Source organism: Octopus sinensis, linkage group LG5 (assembly GCF_006345805.1).
Source record: "Octopus sinensis linkage group LG5, ASM634580v1, whole genome shotgun sequence".
NCBI classification, from domain to species: Eukaryota; Metazoa; Mollusca; class Cephalopoda; order Octopoda; family Octopodidae; genus Octopus; species Octopus sinensis.
In genome coordinates this window covers 128,491,362-128,518,201 of record NC_043001.1, presented here as the reverse complement: position 1 = coordinate 128,518,201, position 26,840 = coordinate 128,491,362, and the positions used below count along the sequence as shown (strand labels likewise).

At 36.6% G+C, this 26,840-nt stretch overlaps 1 protein-coding gene across 3 annotated transcripts in view; it reads right to left on the bottom strand.

Annotated features, from left to right (window-relative positions):
• Window positions 1-26,840, bottom strand: part of LOC115211577 (cell division cycle and apoptosis regulator protein 1) — a 137,889-nt gene that overhangs the window by 15,487 nt on the left and 95,562 nt on the right. For all 3 annotated transcript variants that reach the window (XM_029780129.2, XM_029780128.2, XM_029780130.2), the window contains 8 exons: window positions 25,549-25,840; window positions 23,692-23,932; window positions 20,058-20,350; window positions 17,131-17,383; window positions 8,210-8,281; window positions 7,400-7,540; window positions 4,911-4,985; window positions 2,056-2,247 (listed from right to left, as the gene is read on the bottom strand). In XM_029780129.2, coding sequence (XP_029635989.1) covers window positions 2,056-2,247; window positions 4,911-4,985; window positions 7,400-7,540; window positions 8,210-8,281; window positions 17,131-17,383; window positions 20,058-20,350; window positions 23,692-23,932; window positions 25,549-25,840 — 1,559 coding nt within the window. The remainder of the gene's footprint in view (window positions 1-2,055; window positions 2,248-4,910; window positions 4,986-7,399; window positions 7,541-8,209; window positions 8,282-17,130; window positions 17,384-20,057; window positions 20,351-23,691; window positions 23,933-25,548; window positions 25,841-26,840) is intronic.

The window sequence follows — 26,840 nt, the reverse complement described above, 5'->3', positions numbered from 1 at the left end:
ACCATGTTTATTTGTGGATAAAGCAATATATATTCTTTTACTTTTTTCAGCCATTTGACTGCGGCCAAGCCGGAGCACTGCCTTTAGTTGAGCAAATAGACTCCAGTACTTATTCTATCGGTCTCTTTTGCTGAACCACTAAATTATGGGGACGTAAACACACCAATATCAGTTGTCAAGCGATGATAGGGAGACAAACACAGACACACAAAATACACAAGATCATCATTAACTTTACCATGTTTGCATGGGCTGAATAAAACTGCTTGAGATCATCATCATCATCACCATTTAGCGTCCGCTTTCCATGCTAGCATGGGTTGGACGGTTCAACTGGGGTCTGTGAAGCCAGAAGGCTGCATCAGGCCCAGTCTGATCTGGCAGGGTTTCTACGGCTGGATGCCCTTCCTAACGTCAGCCACTCCGTGAGTGTAGTGGGTGCTTTTTACGTGCCACCTGCACAGGTACCAGACGGAGCTGGCAAACGGCCACGAACGGATGGTGCTTTTACGTGCCACCGGCACGGGGCCCAGGCGAGGCTGGCAACGGACACGAACGGATGGTGCTTTTATGTGCCACCAGCACGGGGCCCAGGCGAGGCTGGCAACAGACACAAACGGATGGTGCTTTTATGTGCCACCGGCACGGGGGCCAGGCGAGGCTGGCAACAGGCACAAACGGATGGTGCTTTTACGTGCCACTGGCACGGGGGCCAGGCGAGGCTGGCAACGGACACGAACGGATGGTGCTTTTATGTGCCACCGGCACGGGGGCCAGGCGAGGCTGGCAACAGACACAAACGGATGGTGCTTTTACGTGCCACTGGCACGGGGGCCAGGCGAATCTGGCAACGGACACGAACCCCATCACTAAGATAGATTTTAGATCTATATTTCTATATTTGACATGGTTTGGATGAGACTGCATCATTAGAGCTTTCCAGTCACCATTATCAAGTTCTTTCACTTGTATTCATCCAATTTTAATCCAGTTTTACTTTGGTTTCAGTCTAACTTGTTTTAATCCATATTCATAAACTAAGAGTTCTTATTGCCTTCGCTTCATGCATTAATACTTCAGTTATTCTTTTACTTGTTTCAGCCATTTGACTGCGGCCAAGCCGGAGCACTGCCTTTAGTTGAGCAAATAGACCCTAGAACTTATGTAAGCCTAGTACATATTCTATCGGTCTCTTTTGCTGAACCACTAAGTTATGGGGACGTAAACATACCAGTATCAGTTGTCAAGTGATGGTAGGAAGACAAACACAGACACACAAACATATATATATGTCAGGCTTCTTTCAGTTTCCGTCTACCAAATCCACTCACAAGGCTTTGGTTAGCCCGAGGCTATAGTAGAAGACACTTGCTCAAGGTGCCACACAGTGGGACTGAACCCAGAACCATGTAGTTGGTAAGCAAGCTACTTAACCTCCCTTATACTATAACCAGTTTTATGCCCATATATAGGCATATGGTAGAGGGTTCAGCTCTGCATGTTCTTTATCTCCTCTCTATTCCCTGGCCCTAACCATTGACCACTTAATATTGACATCCAGAAAACAGAAAAACCAACAACAAAGCAAGAGTATAAGGCTATTAATTTTACACTGCAAGGGAAAAAATGTAGGTGATCTTAGATCACTTAATGTATTAGAAACACCAGCCAAATTTATCCTAAACTCTTTTACATTCAGATTACTCTATCAAATCTAATGATTATTTATTTACTTACATCGTTTTGAATTAATTATGCATTTTCTTAAAGCTTCAAGATTTCAATGATGTGACTATTTATTTTTAGAATGACATAGTAGGGTAGGTGTGAGAGGCTGGAGTTGGTAGACTATTTTGGACCAGATATGGCCAATTTAAATACAACCTAACCATCTTAAAGAATCTAAGACTACATAGTTATAATGTCATATTAGATGGTTAAAGCTGGAATGCTCACAATCAAAGGTGTACTTATTCAGGAGTGACCTGGGGCTAAACAGCACCATGAAATAATTTATGGCAAAGAGGAACAAGACTGATAGAAGGATTTGCTTACCTCGAAGGAATGTTCTTTATTATCCTCTTGGCGATAATCCAACAGGACACTAAGCGACATGACAGTGCAGTCAAACTTGCCGCCCTTTGCAGTTGTTGACGGGTGGACTATAATGGAGGGTTTATCAGGCAGATTGTACTTGCGTTCCATCATGGCTTGCTCTTTTTCTTCTCGTCGCCTTTTCTCCTCTTCCTGAGAAAGATAACAACACTAATATTAACACTAACAACAACAACAACAACAATCCTTTCTACTATAGGCACAAGGTCTGAGATTTTGGGGGAGGGGGTTAGTTGATTTCATCAACCCCAGTGCTCAACTGGTACTCGTTTTATTGACCACAAAAAGATGAAAGGCAAAATTGACCTCTGTGGAATTTGAAATCAGAACACCAAGACAGATGAAATGCTGCTAAGCAATTTGACCAGAGTGTTAAGGTTTCTGGTAGCTTGCTAATAATGATAAATAATAATAATAATAATAATATTAACAAGAGCACTCAGTGCAAACCTCCACCAAGGCAACACCAATGTCCTCTCAACGATTAGCTGGAGATGATTTTTAAAATGAGAATATATGAAATAAACTTGGCTGCTCTCACAAATGCTCCCATCAAAGACAATGTGAGAGCATTCAACTTTTGCTGAACCACCTGTATAAATAATTTGTGATCAAATGTTTGTGCCACACATTAGCTCACTCTCTCCTTCAAATTGGCATTATTTGAACAGGTGCATGGTGTACCACACGTCAGGTGTCGAAGCGATTGCAGAGCAATGTGAGAGGAAGTGTTCTGCTCAAGAATACTACACACCACCCGATCTAGGAATTGAAACTACGATCTCATGATTGTAAGTGCAATCTCCTAACCACTAGGCAATGTGCCCTCACATAATCTATACTATAATGGAGAAAGTTGCTTATTAATTAGGTAGGTCACAATTACTAAAAGTACTAAAAGAAAGCAATATTAAAAGCTTGACTATCTGAAAATATTTTTATATATTCGTGTTCTTAGAAGGCTTGCTCTTCCTTCCATAGAAGAAAAAATTCAAATCGGACCATGTTAACACCAAAAATTATTTACATCAAAAAGGTGCTTTTTTTCTACGAAAATCCCTATTTTTTAATGATTTTTTGACTGCTGTGTTGCTATTTTTCGGTGTATTTCAACCAGAAAAATGTTCACTTAAAGAGAATAACAAGCTACATAATGCAAAATTTTTACTTTTCAAAAATTCCAATTCTAAAGGGTCGAAACAAACCCAAGCAACGCTGGGCGATACTGCTAGTACATTTGATCACCATAAACAACTTATTCGTGCAGGTCGTTTGGCAAAAGCTGAATGCTCCTATGTTATCTTTGATGGGAGAGTCCATCACACAAGTGAAGCAGTGTCATTCTGGGAAGTAGAGAATATAAAATAAATATTCTGCCAGATCAACTGTAAGCCAAATGCACCAAATTTTCATGAAAAAGATCAACAAGGTTGCTCAGTCATTTATAATTACCTGATTATCAAGCAATATCTATTTATCACACAATTATGCAGGATATTATACATATTTATCTTTTTATTTTATCTTGTGCACAGGTACAGGCATGACTGTAGTTGTGAATAGGTGCAGATATGGCTGTGTGGTCAAAAAGTTCACTTTCAAACCACATGTTTTCAGGTTCAATTCCAAGTGTCTTATATTGCAGCCTCAGGCTAATTAATGCTTTATGCGTAAATGTAAGTGTGAGTACACACATATTTGTGTATCACTACTTGACAACAATGTTGGTTTATTTACATCCCCATAACTCAGTGATTTGGAAAATACATACCAACAGAATAAGTACCAGATTTAAAAAACAAAAGTACTGAGGTCAATTTGATCAACTAAAGACCTTTCAAGGTAGTGTCCTAGCATAGCTGCTGTTCAAAGACTAGAACAGAAAAACAGAAGAATGAGGTAATTATTAAGACTAAGCTTTTGTACTTTTAGGGAGTGTGGAAGGTCAAGTCAGTTATGACACCAAACAGCGGGGAAGTTCACTGACCTCTAATTAGGTTGACTAATCAGCTCTGATAGAGCAATCTTATAACTTAAGATGTTTAGGTTGTGGCCATATTGTCTTTTTTTTTCAGATATGGTGTACTAAGGACTGCATTATCTAATGCGTCCTTCTTTTTAAAAGTGAAAAGGTGTAAAGTGAGAGTGATTTGGTTGCTATTTGTAGATGAAAATACAATGAAAGACGCTAGAGAGTTCTGCATTGAACAAACTGTTTCACTGCACACTCTCTCTCTTTCTCTCTCTCTCAAAGCTACACAGTATTTGTCTTGATGTGACAGCAATTAACATTTGAAGAATTTGCAACAGAAATTATAGTTGGAAACTCCTCTTGATGTAACCATTATCACACCATTCGAGCGTGATCGTTACCAACGTCGCTTCACTGGCACGTGTAAAAAGATTCGAGCGAGGTCATTGCCAGTACCACCTGACTGGCTCCATGCTGGTGGCATGTAAAAAGCAACCACTACACTCTCACGGCGTTAGGAAGGGCATCCTGCCGTAGAAACTCTGCCAGATCAAGACTGGAGCCTGGTGCAGTCATCTGGTTCGCCAGCCCTCAGTCAAAATCGTCCAACCCATGCTAGCATGGAAAGCGGACGTTAAACGATGATGATGATGATGATGATGATATATAAGTATGATCAAAACACCTTTGATCACTGGACTGTTGCAACAGGGCTGACACCTGGGTCACACAAAAGCTTCATAATTGAGTTTAAAGGTATCCAAATATAAAAACAATTTCTAAAGAAACGAACAAAGCAAAACAAAAAACAACAAAAACATACTTCTTTCTTCTTCTTGTCATCTTTGTCTTCAATTTCCAGTTTATGAAACTCTTCCTGTTTTTTGACAGCTTCTTCCTGTTTCAAAAGAGTAAAAATCAAAAACTTAGCCTTATTTTAGCTACAATGCTTCATAAACCTAAATGTCTGTATGTGTGTTTACATTTTACAGAAGTGTCACTATCTAACAAATGAGGAAAGGACACAAATTTAATCCCTGGGCCTGTGAAATAGCTTTCTCACAACACATATACTCAAACTTATATGGAACAGTTTACATAACAAAAGATGAATTATGGAAGGTGTAGACTGTAGTAAATTTACACAGCTAGGACCTTGCGGAATCATTTAAAAGGACTCCTGGTATAAATTTCTTTGTTTTAACACAAGAGCCCAAAGTTGAGGATGGTGTCCCAGGAACCAAATGTATTATGAGACACAGCTATTACTGCATGCACTCTCTCTCCTAAATACATAAACAGCTTCTAACCAGCTACATGAATTATGGTAAAATAACAATGTAACGTCAATGTCCTGTTAAACATTATGGTCAACAGTACAAGGTGAAGAACAGTGGGGGACACTAGAAAATAAATATAAAAGTTCACAGCTACTGCCATCACAGTATTCTGGAAACTGTTCAAGAAGTCAGTGGTATATGATACCAGCTTCAAATAATGAAACAATGGACTAGACAGTAAAACTTTACTACTACTTATTATTATCATTGTTAGATAGAATTTGTAATATACATTTCACAGAATGGTTGAGGTTACGAAAGTTGAAGTTGTAGTGGTAGTAGTAATGACAGTATAGTTATTAAAGCAATAGTCCTACTAAATAGCCACTGAATTACTCAACATTGGTTTTATCATGATAATGTTGATGTAGTCATGTTATCATGTAAGGCATCCTTTGGTCAGTGCTGCCCATGCATCAGCATCTGTGTGTGAGTGGGCCTGGGCAAGAATTTTTGAGGAAGAAAAGCAGTTGCTCATGCATGCAAGCCTCTCCTCTGAATATGCCATTGTTTATGTTTTTTCATTGAAAGGAAATACCATTGACAGACCAATGGCCAAGTATTTGTTGCAGGTGTTACTGTCAGAATGCAAAGAGTCAGAACAGATAATGCAAGGCTTCCCCTCCAATCCCCGAAAAGTTCTATCAATCCATCACTCTGGATTGGTACTTAAGCCACTACATTCCACTAAGTACATGAAATGATGGGATACAAGTTTTGTTACTATAACCACCTTGGCTGGCTTCCATGCCGGTGGCACGTTAAAAGCACCAACCGATCGTGGCCGATGCCAGACTCCCCTGGCACCTGTGCAGGTGGCACGTAAAAAACACCCACTACACTCGCGGAGTGGTTGGCGTTAGGAAGGGCATCCAGCTGTAGAAACACTGCCAGATCAGACTGGAGCCTGGTGCAGCCTTCTGGCTTCCCAGACCCCGGTCGAACCGTCCAACCCGTGCTAGCACGGAAAACAGACGTTAAATGATGATGATGATGAATATCTAAACTGTCTTCCTCTAAATAAAAACCTAACAACACACAAGAATACACTACAAATATAAAATCATATTTAACTTCAGTAAAAGGTCACAAAATGCATAAAAATCAACTTCAATGGGTCTGAACTTAAAACATAATGGAATATATCTAAATACTGTCAGGCAATTTATCTGACACACTGTGAGTCATTGCCATACAGGTATAATAAAGCAAATTATAAGGCGGCGAGCTGGCAGAAGCGTTAGCACACCGGGCGAAATGCTTTGCAGTATTTCGTCTGCCGTTACGTTGTGAAAGGCGGCGAGCTGGCAGAAGCATTAGCACGCCGGGCGAAATGCTTTGCGGTATTTCATCTGCCATTACGTTGGGAGTTCAAATTCCGCCGAGGTTGACTTTGCCTTTCATCCTTTCGGGGTCGATAAATTAAGTACCAGTTACGCACTGGGGTCGATGTAATCGACTTAATACCTATGTCTGTCCTTGTTTGTCCCCTCTATGTTTAGCCCCTTGTGGGTAATAAAGAAATAGGTATAATAAAGCAAATTTTTCCTGCCAGATAAAGTCACTTAGATTACTTGATTAATCTGACTTATTTTATCCATTCTGGAAGGTCCAAAAGTAATGTTTATTTCAGCAAGATTTGAACTCACATTAAAAGAGACATCCCTAATCTTGCAGGTTTGTAAACGCTGGTGCTACATAAAAAGCACTTAGTACACTCTGTAAAGAGGCTGACATTAGGAAGGGTATCCAGCTGCAGAAACCATGCCAAAACAGTCCTTCAGCTGATCAGCTCCTGTCAAACCATCCAACCCATGCCAGCATGGAAAACAGACATTAAATTATGATGATGATGATGATAATGATAGCAAAATATTGCAATATAATTTGTCTGACACTCTACAGATTCTACCATCCCCTTCTTTTCTGAATATTAAAATAAGAAGAAAAAAAAGAAAGAAAGAAAACCCACTGCTGCAGCTTTGTTATTCTCTAATTCTTCTTCTTCCTCCTTCTCACTTTTCAGAATTTTTGTCAGTCGAGCTATTAGCTGTGACTTCAATCCTTTAGAACTCAAGTTCCGATCTTCCAGTTCTCGGCGTAGATCAACAATCTGTGAACAGATTATGTCAAATGTACAGATTATGTTAAAAGATACTTGAAAGAATTTCTGATAGTTAGAAAGGACAAGAACATGATATTCTCTATTTCAAATGGATATAGACAAAATCTTGCTGGTTTAGTCACTTTGTTGGTAAATAACATTCTATAGCACTAATGGATATATTTATTAATTAGCAATTTAATTTGGTCTAATAATTAAAGGGTCTATAGTATGTATCCTATTAAAAAAATAAATCAAGATTATATTGTTTATTAACCCCTTACCCAACAATTATTTTGAAAATAAATGTATTTTTTCAGACATATTTTTTAATTGTCGATTTTAGCGAGTCTATCTTTTGACGAGTTAACTCGCCAGAGATAGAAAAAAAACGATTTAGGTCAAAACGCATATATTCGTTTCTGCCGGGTAAGGGGTTAAGAATCCAATTAAAAAATTAATACTATTGTCTCCAGTGGCACTTTGAGTTATATATCTGGCAAAGACATTTAACTCTCAATGACCCAGACTCACAGCTACTGGTACCTCTAGGCAACAAAATTATATATACGAGTTTAAAAATATACACTAATTTAAAAAAATAAAATATAAGGAACTATTTCATTATATATCAAGTTTAATTATGTTTTGAAATAATAAGAACCTATTGATACTAACTTTCATTGTTTTGGGATCCAATTCAGAAAAATGCGTAGGCTCTTTTTCTGTATTCATAGCTTCCTCTTCTTCCTAAATGGTGACAAAACAAAAAAAAAACAAATGAGAAGGGACATTACTCACAAATATATCAATTTAACAGTGAAGAAAGCAAAACGAAGACAAATAAAGAACAGTAGAATTATAGGCAACTGCTATGCTACTGTTAGTAAACTGTAGTAGTAATTGTGCCATATAATTCCCAAGGTGTTGCTGAAAACCTGCAGTAGTAGTAGTATTAGAAGAAGTAGAGAGGAAAGCAAGTTTCCATTAGGGTTTTCGATCAACCCTTCACAGTCTCAGTTATACTAAGGTGCTTAAGGGCGACATGAGCTAAGATAAGACAAAATATTAAAAAAAAAAGAAGTGTGAAGTCAGCACACAATGTAAACTGGTGACCAATATATAAGCAGTGAACGAATTTTCATTTGATTTTGTTCTTTTTCACAACTAGACTTCAATATTTAATGAGGAAAACAATGTAATTTTGAATATATTTTTTAATAGGTTGCAAATTTTACACAATAAACTAAACTAGAATCAAAAACAGATTCATGTAAAACCTGACATTCTCTGGCATATTACACATTATAGGACACCAATACATACACACAATATCAAGTTTTCTCATCTGTCTAAATGATGGTGAACTAACTGGTGATTACACCAAACAGGAGCTGCACATACAACAGTCGTCATATTAAAGAAGAATATAAGATTAAAAAGAATAATGATATAAGCATTAAAAACCCAACAGAAAAAAAAAAAGAAAAACATTTTCATGCGTTTTCTAAATATGACTGAAGTTTCCTAGTTCAAGAGTAAATTTTGCTGTTGTTGTTTACTTAAGATTTAAAAATAAACGATAATGATTCGAGCCACAGTAAAATCTGATAGTAAAAAAGATACATGCAAACATTATGAGAGTTTGGAAGCAGATAGCCAAGTCTGTAGAAACATTTGGCACTAATAATAATCATGCATCAACGTGCAACTTTATTTGGCAATGTTCAGAAACAAGAAATCCCATAAAGTAGCATTTAGATATGTTCTAATTAAATAAAAAATAAACAGCGGTGGTGCCCCAGCATGGCCGCAGCCTTCGGGCTAAAACATTTTTAAGGATTTTAAGGATATTTATTTGGGTACTTAATAATATGGTGACAAACAAGTTCAATGCTAATTTTATTTCAAAAGATAAAGATATTGAATATACTTTGTTCCTCTCCAGTAATTATTTTACTTAAATTATTCCATTGTTTATTTCTATGCTTAACTAGGTGAGGGGATTTTGATGAGGCAATTGTCTTTACATCTGGAGAAAGCAGAGTTACTTGCTTTCTTCTGAGGCACGAAGTGGTTATATCAGTAAGGTATGAACATATGACTGTAGTCAACTGGTCAACACTACATTACACCACATTTTCACAGTCACCATGTTGTATGTAATTTATACATAGAACTTGAACATCAAACCTAATTCACTACACAAAATCCAAACAAAGATTTTGCTCTTCAAAGATAAATATGATACTGATACTTAGTCTTAGGGCTGTTGAGATACTCCTTGGCTTTTATGATATACTGGAGTGATTTCCACAGTGCAAACGCGAAACACTTGAGTTCAAGCTGCTTATAGCAATGTGCAGCTGGACCTCAAATGGTACCTATTTACAGGCGGCAAGCTGGCAGAAACGTTAGCACTCCGGGTGAAATGCTTAGCGGTATTTCGTCTGCTGCTACGTTCTGAGTTCAAATTCCGCCAAGGTCGACTTTGCCTTTCATCCTTTCGGGGGCGATTAAACAAGTACCAGTTACGCACTGGGGTCGATATAATCGACTTAATTCGTTTGTCTGTCCTTGTTTGTCCTCTCTGTGTTTAGCCCCTTGTGGGTAGTAAAGAAAAAGGTACCCATTTACAGATAACCTCAATCGGTGAGATCTAGAGACTTTTAGTCAAAAATGCAATACAGTACTAACAACAGGATATGAAATATTAACTATATGACTGAAAACCACTGAACCAGATTTCCAAGGCCATCAGTTCTCTAAATTTGTCAAAGATTTACACAAGAAATTCCAAAAGCATAAGCAAAGCCTATATTGAAGAGGCCTCACACTAAATCTAGCTAAGACAAAAGTCTTAGTTAAAAAGGAAACAAGACAAAACTCTATTGCTATCTGGAACATGACCATGCTCAATATGCAGAAAATAAGTAGAAAAGAATTCTGAATGATGTATCCGATGTTAGCTATGTGTGTATAAGAAGTATAGTGGAAACAATATAAAGAATACTGAGTATGCAGAAAATGCATAGGAGTAAGAGCATTGGTAAAATAAACTCTTCAAATGTTTGGAAGCAACTGATTGCTTCTATTATCTAAGCAGTGGAGATGGGTATTCTGAAAGCATAGTAAACAGAATAAAGATAGGATGGAAATAGCTCAGAGCTACTTCCTTTGCAAGAAGTGAAAGGCAGATTGTATAACATTTGTATAAAAAATACAATATACGTTATGATAGTGAAACATGGGTATTCAATTTAGGGGATGTATTAATGCTGAATACAACTGAAGTGAGCATGCTCTGCTGGATGAGCACAAATAAGCTGAGAAGAGAGCAAAATGGATATAAAAGAAATCAGAAGTAGCATGCAAAAGAAAAGGCTGTGCTAATCCGAACATGATGCATATAGAGGATGAGAGTTGGGTAAAAAAAAAAGTTCAAGTGGAAGGAACCTGTGAAAGAGGAAGACACGAGAAGTGGGGAAAGCTGAATCCAAGAGGCTGAGCTTCATGAAAGAGATGACAAAAGAAGGAAACAAATGCTGAGATGTTGTGCTGGAGAAGATCTGTTCAACCCATGCAAGCGTAGAAAAACAGACTTAGAAAAATAATAATGATGACGACGACGATAATGTCATAATACTAAAGATCATGTCTGCATTTGTCTGACTCCTGTTCCTGATAAAACAATCTCTTAATTTACAGAGTGATGCTCCATTAACTGCTGTTAGGCTTCATGGGGCAAAACAAAGAGGCTAATTTTCAGCTATAATATGAAGATATTGCAATTGAGCTGTCAGCTGTATCAATCATCCTGAGTCACAAGCAAGTCTCCCACCCCTCCTGCTATTTTTCAAAAAGAATTCTTTGGGTGATGAAGTCTTAAAAATACTATGCCTAAATAAAGGACAGTAGAGTCATGCTGGAACAAATCTGGTTAAAGGTCTCCAGGATCAGGGCTAATCTCAGGTTAAACATAAACAACAAGCATTTTCTCTATACTGATGCATATTCTTGACAGTGGCAACCACAGATAGTCTTGTAATCTAAAACAGTATGTTAAGAATAAATACTTAGTAAAAGACCGCAATCATTACTTGAAACCTCTCTTCTGAAAATCTATTTACAAATATTTATACGATTATGATAATAACAAGTTTGATTTACTTCAATAAGCTGAACGGTGACAAAGCTTCTTAGTATAAACCAATCAGAATGATGAAAATGAAAAAGGGAAAAAAATCCTTCAACAAGCAGGTGAAACTTAGAAGTATTGCAGTTAATAAGAAAAGTAATATAGTTTGAACATTAATTAGAAAAAAAGTTAGCGAATATGTTACATTTTTTTTTTTTAAAGAATTTAATAATTTTAGACACAATTATAAAGTACTGCCATCCAGAGTTGAAATAACTTAAAAAATATAAGCAATCAAATTATTAAGGTAATTTAACAGCCAAGATATGAATGTAGTTTATCTTGGCTCTGGAAATTAAATATTGTTTTATATTTAGTATGTTATACATATATTATAATGCATTCATTGAATATTCTAGTGCACCATTACAGAATATTCAGCTGACTTCACCAGCAACACTGTTAACATCGCCACCATTCCAGAATCATTTCACGGTTGCCTATAAAGAAAACATCGATATACACACACACATACATACATACATACACACACATGGGCAACCATGTGTACATGCACACACACACACAGATATGCACATACGGATAACCACGATACACACACTAACTTTCTCTTCTTTCTTTCTTTGACATATACACAAAGATAAAACTTAGAAATTATCCCCACTGTTGTTCCAGGCAAGAAATTGATGGTTCCTAGCGAATGGGAAGAAAAGGAAAAAAAAAAAAAAAAAAAAAAAAAGAAGCCTACAGCTGAAATAAAAAGTAGTAAACTTTTAAAACAACACATAACAGGTCAGATCAGAGGAAAGAAGAAGAAGAAGAAGAAGAGAAGAAGAAGAAGAAGCAGCAGCAAAAATGACACCAGTTCACCATTTTTCATCATCAACGATGTGTGCAGACTTCATTATACAATGCCCTAAAAGAGGAATTGAGTGAAAACACCAGGATACTAAAGGAAAAAAGTAATGAAAATTCACCCCGCTCCCTCTTCATTCTTAGAGGCAGATCTTTGTCATCTTTAGAAAAATCGTAAATAAAAAATAGTAATTAAAAATGAAACTGAGATTGTTTGTAGTTCTTAAAGATATATCAGACAAAACTGTCTAACATTATCCTGTTTTATCTAGTGCCACAGCCCAAAAATCAATGAGCAAAGGAATAGGAGACAACGACAGGTCTCTGGCTGGCACATGTAGCATCATCATTAAACTTCAAAAGATTAAAGAAAATGATAGATATAATATACATTATTATTTAGATACAGTCAACAATCTGCCCAGAAAAATTGATTTAGAATTAATTTTCAATATATATATTTCTTTACTACCCACAAGGGGCTAAACACAGAGGAGACAAACAAGGACAAAGGGATTAAGTCGATTACATCAACCCCAGTGCGTAACTGGTACTTAATTTATCGACCCCAGAAGGATGAAAGGCAAAGTCGACCTCGGCGGAATTTGAACTCGGAACGTAACGGCAGACGAAATATGGCAACGCATTTCGCCCAGCGTGCTAACGTTTCTGCCACCTCGCCGCCTTTTCAATATATATGTCCACTATGTAAGGTGGATGGTGTTAGGAAGGGCATCCAGCCATAAAAAAACATGTCAAAACAGACAGTGAAGCCTGGTGCAATCTTCTGGCTTGCTGGCTCTTGTCAAACCATCCAACCCATGCCAGCATGGAAAACAGACATTAAATGACGATGATGATGATGATATCAGCGAAAATTAAAAATTAAATGAAAAGGAAAGAAAAAGCTTGATAAATAATTACCAAAAAACAAAACCTGAACTTAAAATGCTGTCTAAACATTAACAGGAGAGAATGGATACTTGTAGATGTTAATTTACCATATTGTGTGTGTGTGTGTTATACACCACCCCACACAAATAACTTTAACTATTCTGGGAGAAAATGATTTAAAAAATGTAATGGAATTTTCTAAGTCGACTACACCCAAGTCTAAAACATCTCACTACATCTTTCTTTCATACACACCAAACTTCTATTATAGGACCCCTCAAGAGAAATAACAAAACATATAATGCACATTATCATTTTCCCTTACGCTGTATCAGACAACATTTAACCCTTTTGTTACCGTATTTATTTTGAGATGTTCTGTGTTTCTTTGAATTAATTATAAATATAACAAAGGATTTAGTAAAATAACTTAGTTATCATTAAGCTAGTGTTAGGAACATAAACTGTGACTAAGGTATGGTGGAAGATTTTAATTTAAAACTTATGAAAACAAGACATTTGTACTACAGAGCCAGAGCCAGATTCAGTCGGGTTGGTAACGAAAGGTTAAAGGTTTGTTAATCAGATTTCAAGTCATCTTTGATATACAGGATTGTTTACATAATGACTTTTCCAAGCCCATGCAAAGATTTGAGGACAGCCTTACAAATTTATGCAAATGAAGTATGATGGCCTGACTACTTGCATAAATGGACTATTTCTTTCCTATTGAATTTATTTCTCTCAAAAGACTAAACTCTTTTCAGTTCAAGTATATGTCTACAACTTGTCAATTTTACCAACTGTAAGGCATGACACACAATGAAAAAAAGATAAGATAAAAAAAAAGTAAAATGCAAATAAACAAAACTGAAAAACACTAACATATGATGTTTAAGGAATGAGTTTATTCTAATTAAAAATTGTTAGAAGCATTAAGACTCACCTATTAATGTTTTGACAAGTGAGTAAAGTGAAGAATAACGTCCAAGAAAATAATAGCTCTAATCATTGCAATTTCGCTGTTAAATTTCAAGTAGCATTAGATTCCATATACCAACTTCTAAAAAGTGAATACTTTCACAAAGCCCAAGAATACATAAGAATGTGCTAAACTTCATTTGCCATAGTGTAAACTAAATAAAACAAAGGCCTTTAAGATAGTGCAAAATTCTGGCAGCTATTTTGTGTAGCTTGAAGGAACTGAGAGCTGGCCATATAAAATATCCCGCTTAGAGGCATAACAAAATGCCTCCTTTGAAAGGATATTACTCCCAAGATATGAGCTGGTGATCCAATTACTTGTCCATTCATCCATTTCACGTATAACACTTACATTAATCCCATTGTTTGAAAATAGAAATGTTTAGGTAACATTAATTATTGACATCGGCATATGTGTATAGATTTCTAGAGAAGAAAAGAGATTTGAACCCTTTAGCATTTAAACTGGCCATATTTGGCCCAAATATTCTACCTGTTTTATGTTTAAACTGGGCAGATTCAGCCTCTCACACTTGTTCTGCAATGTGATTCTAAAGAAAGCAATTACATCTTTATAGCTCTCAAAGCTATAAGATAATATATGATTAGTTTAAAAAAATGTTAATAAATAAGCATTACATTTGACAGAGTAATCTGAGCGCTAAAGGATTAATAGACATTTCAAAATGCATCAAATCTGAACACTGATAACAAACTAAAACTACCCCTCCCCCAGTCACCATAGAGTGGGATCTTACAGGATAGGAAAATAGACAAAAATGATAATATCAGTAGTTATTTCAGCACCAATCACCTATTGTTTTCCTTTTCCTATTTCATCAAAGTCTGAACATATATTTATTCCAAAACCCTGGTTTATTTATTCTTTAATCCAAAAGCATTTAATCTGGCCATATCCAGCCCAAATATTCCACCTGTTTTATGTTCAAACTAGACAGATCTGGCCTCTTGCACCTACCCTACAATATCATTCTTAAAGCCAGAAGAAAATATGCATAATTAATTTAAACCATTGTGAATAGATAAGCATTACATTTCACAGAGTAATCTGAATGCTAGCAGGTTAATCTAAAACTTGTCTGATGAGAAATTTCAGTGATAGACTCAATCCTGTGCCTGGTTTAACATCAACACCTATTTCTTTATTACCCACAAGGGGCTAAAGACAGAGGGGACAAACAAGGACAGACATAGGTATTAAGTCGATTACATCGACCCCTGTGCGTAACTGGTACTTAATTTATCGACCCCGAAAGGATGAAAGGAAAAGTTTAACATCAACACCTGGCGACTGAGTGCCTCAAGTGGAGTCCATTCTGTAGCAAGTATATGAACGAAGTCTCTTGCCTGAAGATAACTACCTCCTATCAGTATATAAAGGCCATGGAAAAAAACCTCATAGGCATTATCATTCCTCCTCTTACTTTGCCATTAAAAATATAAATACAAGTAAAAAAGGAGCACAACTGAAACCTCTATAATCCAGCCTGGAGGGAACATATACATACATACATACATACATCTTTTCTTCAACCTGGGATAACATAAATAAATAAATACAGAAACTCTGAAGAAACAAGAAACTAAGTAGGGAAGCTTAAAGCTAAGCTTATCTGTTTTCTTTATTACTTGATACCGTATATTTTCATATCAAGAGAAGAATGCTCATCCAAAATTTGGACATTTGAATTATACTTGGAGAATGTGTTCATGGCCATGAATAATGTGAATTGTTTTATTAAAACAAGACCATATTTGATATTAAAGACCTGACTGTGTCAACAGAGTACATGCAAGTTTCTAAAAACTGCTAAAAACCAGAATAACGAAGACAGCAGTTAAGAACACAACCAAAGCAACTAATACTATGTAGGTCTTTTATCATCATCATCATCATCATCTTTACACTTACTTTTTCTTTGTTGGCATGGGTCAGATGGGACATTTTAAAGTAGTGTTTTATGGCTGGACACTCTTTTGGCCCCACTGAGGAAAATAAATTTAAACATTTTAATTCCTTTTTTTATAAGTGATACTTATAAATTTTCAATTATAGGCACAGTTAAGTGATTTCAGGGTCAGTTCCACCACATAGCACCTGGGTTAAGTGTCTGTTACTATAACCATGGTTTGACTAATGCCTTGTGACTGACTTTTGTAGATAGAAATTGCAAGAACCTGTCATACATATGTGTGCATGTGCTCATATCTTATATGCATGAACGTCGATGTTCTTTGCTGGTATCATCCTCAGTTACTCTGTGCAGACCTCTTGAACAAAAATTTCCTTAATTGAAAAATAAGTAATGGTTGGTGAGAGGAAGAGCATTTGGTAATGCAATCTTACCTCAATTTTTCACCTAACCAATGCTAACATAGAAAATGCACATTGAACAAGACTTACATAATTTTCAGTCTATATTAATAGACTTGCTTTTGCTAGTATTGATATATTACATTGATATGTGGATGATATGAAAGTTGAAACAGAAAAGTACAGGACTGTAGCAATCTTCCTGGGCAAATTGTATCAGTTTGATATATCCTGAAGTAGTTGTTAATTCAAGGGGAAGATATATATATGTATGCGTATACAGATATATATATATATTTGTAGTTGTTAAACTAAACATTTAAAAGAAAAAGCATGAAAGAAAAGAGAAAAAAGATTAGAAGGGTTGAGTGCCTGAGTAGTTGTGTCATCCTTGGAATCAGTGGCAGTGCCACCGCTGCTGTTGACGCTGCTGCTACTGCTTCCTGCTAGCTTCTTCTGCAGGTGACTTTTATAGGCAGCCCTCAATGACTCCCACTCCAGGCACGTTGGACGAATGCTCCAGACATCTGGCAAGAAAAGCACGACAGTTTCAACACGAGCAGGCACCAGTCGCCCCTTGTGCATCTCCTCAGGACGAATGTACCGTATCTCTGCGAATCGATACCTGTTAGGAAGGTGTTAATGAAAAAAGAAGATTTTGCTAAAAAGATGGACGAGAACTTTGAATATCTGACTGTTCAAACAACAGCCATTGCTATACATATATATGTATATATATATATATATATATATATATATATATAGTAAATCAACAACATTAATAAGAAAAAATAATTTAGTGGTATTAATTTTTTCAAATTGTTTGACAACATTCCATATGAACATCAAAACATGGAAATTATTTTAAAAGCAAACAACACTGACAATAGAAACAATAACAATATTAATAATAATAGTAATAACATTAATAATAATAATTTCATTATTTTGTCACAATGGCAACAAAGTGACTAACAATTACAAAACAATACAAACAGAACAATATCTATCCTATACACTAATACAGACAATTACCTGAGCATTTGTAGCCAGATGTATCCCATATCTAGGAATAAATTCCAGTGATTCTCCACACCCACACACACAAAAAAAAAAAACCCAACTGATATTTATTCATGACAGCTAGGAGAATTGTGGAATGCAGCATCAAATGCCTGCATTGCAACAAAATACTTGCAGTATATATGAACATGCAACCCACAAGCTGGTAGTTTATCATATGTATCTGTTCAGAAATTTTGTCTCTGTATACAGTATATAGGCGCAGGCGTGGCTGTGTGGTAAGTAGCTTGTTTACCAGCCACATGGTTCCGGGTTCAGTCCCACTGCGTGGCACCTTGGGCAAGTGTCTTCTACTATAGGCTCGGGCCGACCAAAGCCTTGTGAGTGGATTTGGTAGACAGAAACTGAAAGAAGCCTGTCGTATATATGTATATATATGTATGCGTGTGTGTGTCTGTGTCTGTCCCCCTAGCATTGCTTGACAGCCGATGCTGGTGTGTTTATGTCCCCGTTACTTAGCGGTTCGGCAAAAGGGACCGATAGAATAAGTACTAGGCTTACAAAAGAATAAGTCCCGGGGTCGAGTTGCTCGATTAAAGGCGGTGCTCCAGCATGGCCGCAGTCAAATGACTGAAACAAGTAAAAGAGTAAATAGATTTGTGTTAGCTTAGATGATAAGGATTCAATTGCTGAACCAGATCAACCAAATTGCCTACTCATTGAATTTTTGTGCAAGTTGAGCATTCCATAGACACATATACCCCTTATGTAATTCTCAGACAGAATCAGCTTGACACAATGTGTGTGCATGTGTGTGTGTGTGAGAGAGAGAGAGAGAGGGAGAGAGAGAGAGAGAGAAGGGTGTACCTTTGAATTACAGGTATAGTCCATCTGTGTACTCAGTCTCACTCACAAGGCTTGGGTTGTCCTGAAACAACATCAGAAAACACTTGCCCTAAGATGTTTCACAGTGGGATCAATCCCAGAGACCTACCTTATGATTGTGAAAACATGGTTGTGAAAACAAACTTCTTAACCATTTGGCCATGCTGCATCCACTGTCTAATAGGATGCAGTGAATACATATAACCAGATAGACATATTAAAGACAATAAACTTATGCACGACATTTATTTTATTCTCAATCCATTAGCATTACGAGGAAAGTGGAACAGCTCAAATGGGATGCAGAACAAGCTTGCCAGGATAAATCTATTTTCATAACAAGTATTTCAAATTTTGGCACAAGGCCAGCAATTTCAGAGAGGAGTTAAATCGATAACATTGGCACCAGAGCTCAACTGGTACTTTCATCCTGACTGAATTTGAACTCAGAACACAAAAATGGACAAAATGCTGCTAAGCATTTCGCCTGGCACACTAATGGTTTTGCCAGCTAACCACCTTGTTTACTTTCATAATAATAATAATGATGATTTCTAGCAAAGACAAAAAACTATAGATTTATGGGGAGGGACCAGTTATTTGAGTGATATTTCATCAATTTCCAAAGAGATGAAAAGTAAAGTTTGTCTTGATACAATTTAATAACTTATAACAGGCATAAACTGAGAAATTTTGAGTGAATTTATACTCAATTACATTAACTTTGGTATTTGACAAGTACTTCATTTTATTGGCCCATGAAGAATAAAAGGCAAAGCCAACCCAATGGTAATCTTTCCTCTAGCATGGAAAAACAATTTAAGCCCTTTTCTGTACAATGTGACTATTTATTTGAGTTACCCAGAAATGTAAAGTAACAGGTCAAAAAGCATAAAAATTTAGCTCTCTAGCATCTGCACCACCTTCACTGTCACAACAGTACCAAACACAATATCAAATGGTTTGTGGCTTTTTGTACAGACACAAAGCAACTTGGGTGCATATACAAGAGAAGAAATGAGATGCTTGTGTGTGCACAAGTAGACACAAACATATTTGAATCAAATTTAGAGTTTAATTTGTAGACAAGAAGTCAAACTAAAATTAGAATTGACAAAATCAGGGAACAAGAATCAAGTTACCTGCAAGAGGATAAATGCAAAAGAAGAAGAAAAAAAAAATCTTGAAAACGTTAAAGGAATCAAAAAGGAAAATAAATAAATAAATAATAATAATAATAAACTTGATTTGTTTGTGTTTCTGCAGTCTGGTGTCCAAATCCCAAGAATTTCCGAGTTCATCTGGAAAATAACTGAACAGTTCCTGAAAAATAAGGAAAACAAAAGCAAACACAACAGTTAAAACACTGAAAATAATATTCTAATACTTACCACTGTGTGCACATACTGAGATCTATGTTAGTTAGGGCACGAGTACAACGGATAGCAGTCTTGATTAGTACTTTTGGGTCCTCAGCTGGATTTGGACCATCTAGCGATGGAGACCAAGGCCCACCTATAGACATGGGTTCATTTTTGCCCTTCAACCCGACAAGAAACTGAATCAGACGGGTTGGGTGTTGGTAATTGATCTGTTCATTGCGGGAATTGTCTGGACTATCATCAGCTGACCCACAGCACTTTGAGAAGATGTCTTCTAATTTCGGACTTGACAGTAACATCACCTGGAATGAACAGTTTCAATCAATAAGAATTACTTTTACAACAAGAGTTGCTGTTACATCGATTTTACTACATCTGCATGAATTGTTGTTATAGTTGCTTAGCCACCAAGTCAACCCTGACTGAGAAAATCTATGAACCAAAAGAATTCCAACTACAGCAACTCGTTGGCAGAGTTGGAACAGCATCAGATGGAATGCCTCACAGTATTTGTTCCAACTCTCAGCACTGAGTTCAAATTCCACTGAGGTCAACATTACCCTTCATCTTTTCAGAGATGACAATAAAATAGTACCGGGGCAATGAATTGGCAGAACTGCTAGAATGTTAGAGTGAATGCCTTGTGGTATTTGTTCTAACTCTGGATCCTGAGTTCAAATTTCACCACAGCCTACAAGCGTTATAGTCTTAATCCTTTGCCAAGTTTAACACTACCACCCAGTGCCTTGGGGTCCTTTAGTAGAGTCTACTCTGTTGCAAGCATTCAAGCTAGGTCTCTGGTTTGAAGATATTTTCCTCACTCTTTCCCACCAGTCACAGAGCTCCTGTAAAGGGTTATGGGTACTGCCTTCACTCCTCACTAAAAAAAAAAGAAAAATGTATTCGGTCTAGTTACAGTGTATCTAGGACAATTTTGAGGAAAATTTGGCTGCTGTTTCTGACAGTTTGAATGATTGTATAGAGGTACAGTTGTAGGATTATAGGCTCCTTTATTTTTTTTTTCAGGGCAAATATTTTTTACAAATACAAACTTTTAAATACTTTTCTCTTCACTAGCCACAGAACAATGAAATAGTGAGAGCCTTGATAACTGCCTTCAGACAAACTAGGGTGCTAGTAGAGCACATACCTTGTTCAGAAGAAATCAAACATAAGTTAACATTAAAGACCCAGGAAATTTACCATGTTAAAAATCAAAGCCAGTACAGAAACCTCTGCATGGTTATTTGACTTGCTCCATGTAGCTTCCAGATTCTCCATTGTCTTTAAATTAGCATCATGAGTATTAAGTTTTAAGAAAGTATACCCCAAAATGAAAACATGATGCCCATAGCTAAAACAGAGATAATTTAATGGAGTTGGAATGTAGCCAATATGCTAAAAGGGCAATAAAGTTATGAAACATAATCTTTTAACCATCTCTTTTCCACAATATTTGCTTAAACACTGTGTGATAATCAAGCTTTTCTTAAACAAGAGACCAAAGTAAATGAAGCAAAGCCAACTGTAGGTGTGGTTGTGAGGTTAAGTTCACTTCACAACTATGTGGTTTCAGATTCAATCCCACAGATTGGTACCATGGGCAAGTGTCTTCCCCCATAGCCTTGAGCTGATCAAAACCTTGTGAGTGAAATTCGATACGTAGAAATTAAGAGGTGGTCTGTCAGATGAGATGTTTTTGGGTGATAGACCTAAACCATCACTCACTTTAAACAAGCACTTGGCCCTTAGTGCCTTAAGTTAAGTTCATACCGAACTAGATTTCCTGTCTGAAGAAAGCTCCCTCACTACCTTTCCCTAACCTTGAAGGCCCTTAATAGGAGCTGTGGAAACAGAACTTCCTCCTTTGGTTATGTATAAAAACTAAATTAAAAAAGCACAGAATATGAAGAGATGTGTAGTGAACAGTTCAATGACACTGAATACAATTCCTACCAAATAATAATTCTTTCTACAATAACAATTTTGGGAGAGGAGGCTGGCCAATTACATTGACCCCGTTCCCCTCCCCAGTGCTCAATTGATACTTATTTTATTGATCCCTTCAAAAAAATGATAGGCAAAGGTGACTTCAGCAGAATTTGAACAATGTAAAGACAGAAGAAATGCTAAGTATTTTGTCCAATGTGCTAATGATTCTACTAAGCTTATTGTATACAGTTCTCAGTTCCACTACCATCCATAAGAAAAGGGTAAAAGAGGGGACAGAAAGCAGCTAGAGAGGATGACAGCCAAAAGTACATATATAATACTGAGGATACAAAACACAAAGAAAAGTGAACAAAAAAAAAGCCACAAAGAAGAAATGGTGCATATAATAATATTTCTAACCAAGGCACAATTTTGGGAGAGGGTAGAACTGATTTAATCAATCCCCAGGACTTGATTCTAATTATTTTATCAACTCTGGAAGGATGAAAGGCATCATCAAACTCGATGGCATGTGAACTCAGAGCATAAAGGGACATAACTAATAGCAATTTCAAGGCTACATTTTGGAGAAGGGGTATAATCAACACAGTTGATAAAATACCAGTAGTTGACAGGCATTTTAAATTTTTTGGCTACAGAAAAATGAAAGACAAACTACGCCTTGATGGAATTTGAACTCAGAATTTAAAGAGATATAATTAATTGCTGCAAGACAATTTCAGTCTGTTTCTCAAGTAATTCTACTAACCTTGTATTACTTCTCAATGTAACAATAGCAATGATTTTAATGCACTAATACAATGCTACAAATTTGTAAGGAAAGTGCATAGCCAATTATTTCAACCATTTTGGAACTTATTTTAAGAAATGTTCCAACTCATAAGACACTGGTTAGTCCAGGATTCCAGCAGAAACCCTTGCTGAAGATGCTGCACAGTTCAACTGAGCTTGAGATAACATGATTGCAAAGCAAACTTTTAACTACACAACTATACCTGTGCCTATATCATCATCATCATTTAACGTCCGCTTTCCATGCTGGCATGGGTTGGACGGTTCAACTGGGGTCTGGGAAGCCAGAAGGCTGCACCAGGCCCAGTCTGATCTGGCAGTGTTTCTATAGCTGGATGCCCTTCCTAACGCCAACCACTCCGTGAGTGTAGTGGGTGCTTTTTACGTGCCACCGGCATGGAGGCCAGTCGGGCGGTGCTGGCTACGGTCACGTTCGGATGGTTCTCTTACGTGCCACCGGCACTGGTATCACAGCTACAAATTCCATTGATGTCGATAGATTACGATTTTGATATACATATAAATATGATATTATAAGACTGCACCTGCTCCTTGTCCCTTTATCATAGTGTCTTATCCCTTCCTTTATACCCTCAGTTGAGGGTGGGGTTTTAATTTGCTGGTACTTGGTGACCTCACCAGTGCTGGTTCCACATAAAGAGCATCCAGTACACTGTCAAGTAGTTGCCATTAAGAAGGGCATCCAGCTGTAGAAACCATGCTAAAGTAGGCATATAATCTGGTGCAGCCCACTGTCAAATCATCCAGATCCCACCAGCATGAAAAAAGGAACGTCAAATGAAAATGATGATAAATATATAACACACACATAATATCAAAACAGTAATCTTTAAAATCTTAATGCTAAAAGATCTAGGAAGAAACAAAAATATTTTACTTTAGCACTGTATAAATGGTCAGCATCAGAAGGTTCCAGTGCTGGTACGCTACACTCAGTGCCATTAAGACTGACAGGCTCAGTGTCTTTAGGCATCACATGAAAAGTACAATCAGTGCCCAGCTGGAATGGACGATATAAAGGAAAAGCTGAAGTCCATGTGAAATTTGCTTGGAAAAAGTCACTAGGGATGTAGAGGTTACTATAACGGGATTTGAGGACCATGACATTAGCTTCTTTCCTACAAAGACAAAGAAAAATACATTACTATTAGTATATGGATGGTGAAACAAGCTAAACATTTTAAAGGTACAACATAACAATCTTTCTGGAAAATAAATACTATATATTCAATCTCTTAAGTACAGGGGTCATCAGGATGGTATCAATAAGCAATTCTGCTTGTCATGCCATTTTCAAAAATTATGAAAAATAACAAATTTGATAACTTTTTTCTCCAAAGATATAGGTGATAAGCTCAAACATAAATTAGCATAACTAAAGGATTAACCCTTTTGATACCAACCTATTTGAGACTGTTCCTAGCTCTGTGATACAAACTTCTCATTTAAAACTGGTCTAAATTAAAATCTTCTATCAAAATTCCATGTTAATTTCTGTTCTAAACACTAGCAAAATAACGACAAAAATTATTTTGCTAATTTCTGTTATTTTCAAATTTTACTTGAACCAAAAGTAGTGTATTTTAATAGAAATAAAGTAACAAAATGATAGTATATGTTGTCTAATTCCTAGTTGGTACTGATCACGCAGACCTATGATCAAAGGCATTCCAGCCATGACCATACTGTCTATTCATTACTTGAACCAAAAGCAGTGTATTTTAATAGAAATAAAGTAACAAAATGATAGTATATGTTGTCTAATTCCTAGTTGGTACTGATCACACAGACCTATGATCAAAGGCATTCCAGCCATGACCATACTGTCTATTCATTACTTGAACCAAAAGCAGTGTATTTTAATAGAAATAAAGTAACAAAATGATAGTATATGTTGTCTAATTCCTAGTTGGTACTGATCACACAGACCTATGATCAAAGGCATTCCAGCCATGACCATACTGTCTATTCATGAATACTAGACTTCAAAACAACATTATTTAATGTGTTCCTTTTGAAAACTGGGGTGTGGTTTGAGAAGGACATAGCTGCTAGCTGTAGTTGTTTGAGCAAACCACATAAAGGTTCCCTTACTTCAAATGTAATACTTATATGTCGGGCAAAAAATGCTAAAGATAACCAAAAAAAAACAAAAACACATTGATTATTTATCACCATGACAGAGATAGGTCTGCTCAAGCTGAGCAGATCAATGATGTTCAACAACAATATAAAATGATGGCAGTATAATAAATGAAGTAGAAACGTATCATCATCATCATCATCGTTTAACGTCCGCTTTCCATGCTAGCATGGGTTGGACAGTTCAACTGGGGTCTGGGAAGCCCGAAGGCTGCACCAGGCCAGTCAGATCTGGCAGTGTTTCTACAGCTGGATGCCCTTCCTAACGCCAATAACAATATCAATACAGTAACAATATCAATAAGTTTTGAATTCAATTTATCCACTACTAATGCAAATTTTCAGAAGCAGAACAATAATATAATAAACATGAGGGATCACAATTCCAAAGGCAATTGAATAAGATTCCACAGTACCATATATATATCATGCTCAGCTCAATATATATCATGCTCAGCTCAATATATATCATGCTCAGCTCATGGATCATAAATTTTGATTGGCCACTACAGTAACATAAGCTGAAGAGCTGAGCAGAGTTATTCAATGACAAAATAAAACATCTTTTAGAAATGCATCAAGCAGTCCTTACGTTTCTAATGATAACTTCGGTATCTGAACAACATATCGGGGTACAACCCGTGGGTTCCGTCTCCTCTTTGGACTGCGAGCTCTCTGAGATGGTGAATGGGAACGATGATTGTTCGGAGACCGTGGTCGTTTGTTCAGTGACTTGTCCCGCCTCTGCTCTCGCCTCTCCCTCTCACGCATCTCCCTGTCTTTATCTCTTTGTTCTCGCTCTCTATCACGATCAAATCTCATTCCCATTGGGCCACGCCGAGCTGACATAGGGACCCGTATTGTACCACTCTGCTGAATTAGAGCTAAATGTTTAAAAAAAAAAAAAAAAGAAAAAAGAAAAAAAAAGAGCGTGGAAAAATTAATAATACATCATTAAAATTTAAAGAGATCATTGGTGTTTTGTACAAATTAAAACTACAGAGTGAAAAGGGAGTTCATGTTTTGTGAGAAAATATTTCTAAAAAGAAAAGAAACAAATTTTCCAACTGCCTTTAACATCCTTTCCCTATCAGCAGAGTAGCAGGTTTGTTTCTGATGAGGGATAAAACTGGGCAGAGAGAAGGTTGAGTAACTCAATTTTAGTATGTTACATAATTTATTAGTTAATACATATTTTATTGAGCTTGATTGAAATTAGTGTTATTATCATTATTATTATTATTACTATTATTATTATTATTCAGTAGTTTTATTTTTATAGCGTGCTTTCACTTCACTACCGAGCGCAGCTCTGTGTGCCTTGGGTATGTGCTGTGATTTGTTGTGATGCTCTGATGGTTATTGTATGGAAAGTGTTCTGCGTAGGATGTGTGCAGTGCCTAGTAGTGCAATTTTCTGTATGTTATATGTGTTTGTAAGTCCTGGTGTTTTTGTTATGTATTTGTCTGAATATTTTTTTATCATGCCTAATGCACCTACTATGATAGGAATTGTTTCTGTTTTTAGATTCCACATTCTGGTTACCTGGTTATTATTATTATTATTATTATTATTATTATTATTATTATTATTATTATAATATTTCAAGAAGAGAGCCAGTACCCAAGGCCTTTGCAGGCCTTCGTGCAGTACTGGCAAAGTTCATGGAATAGATGACCAACTTGAATTTCAATAAGGATGATAAGTGTAATGAAAGCTCAGTTTTGAGGGCAGGATGATGAGAGAAAAGGTAGATGAGTTGGATGGTGGTGGTATACAACTTTTTAGTTCAAAGGATTAGCTACAGAAGAGTTAGGAGGAGGATATAGCAATTTAGTGCAAGTATTTGTAGCATGTTAACGAGTGACAAGTTATCCTCAACAG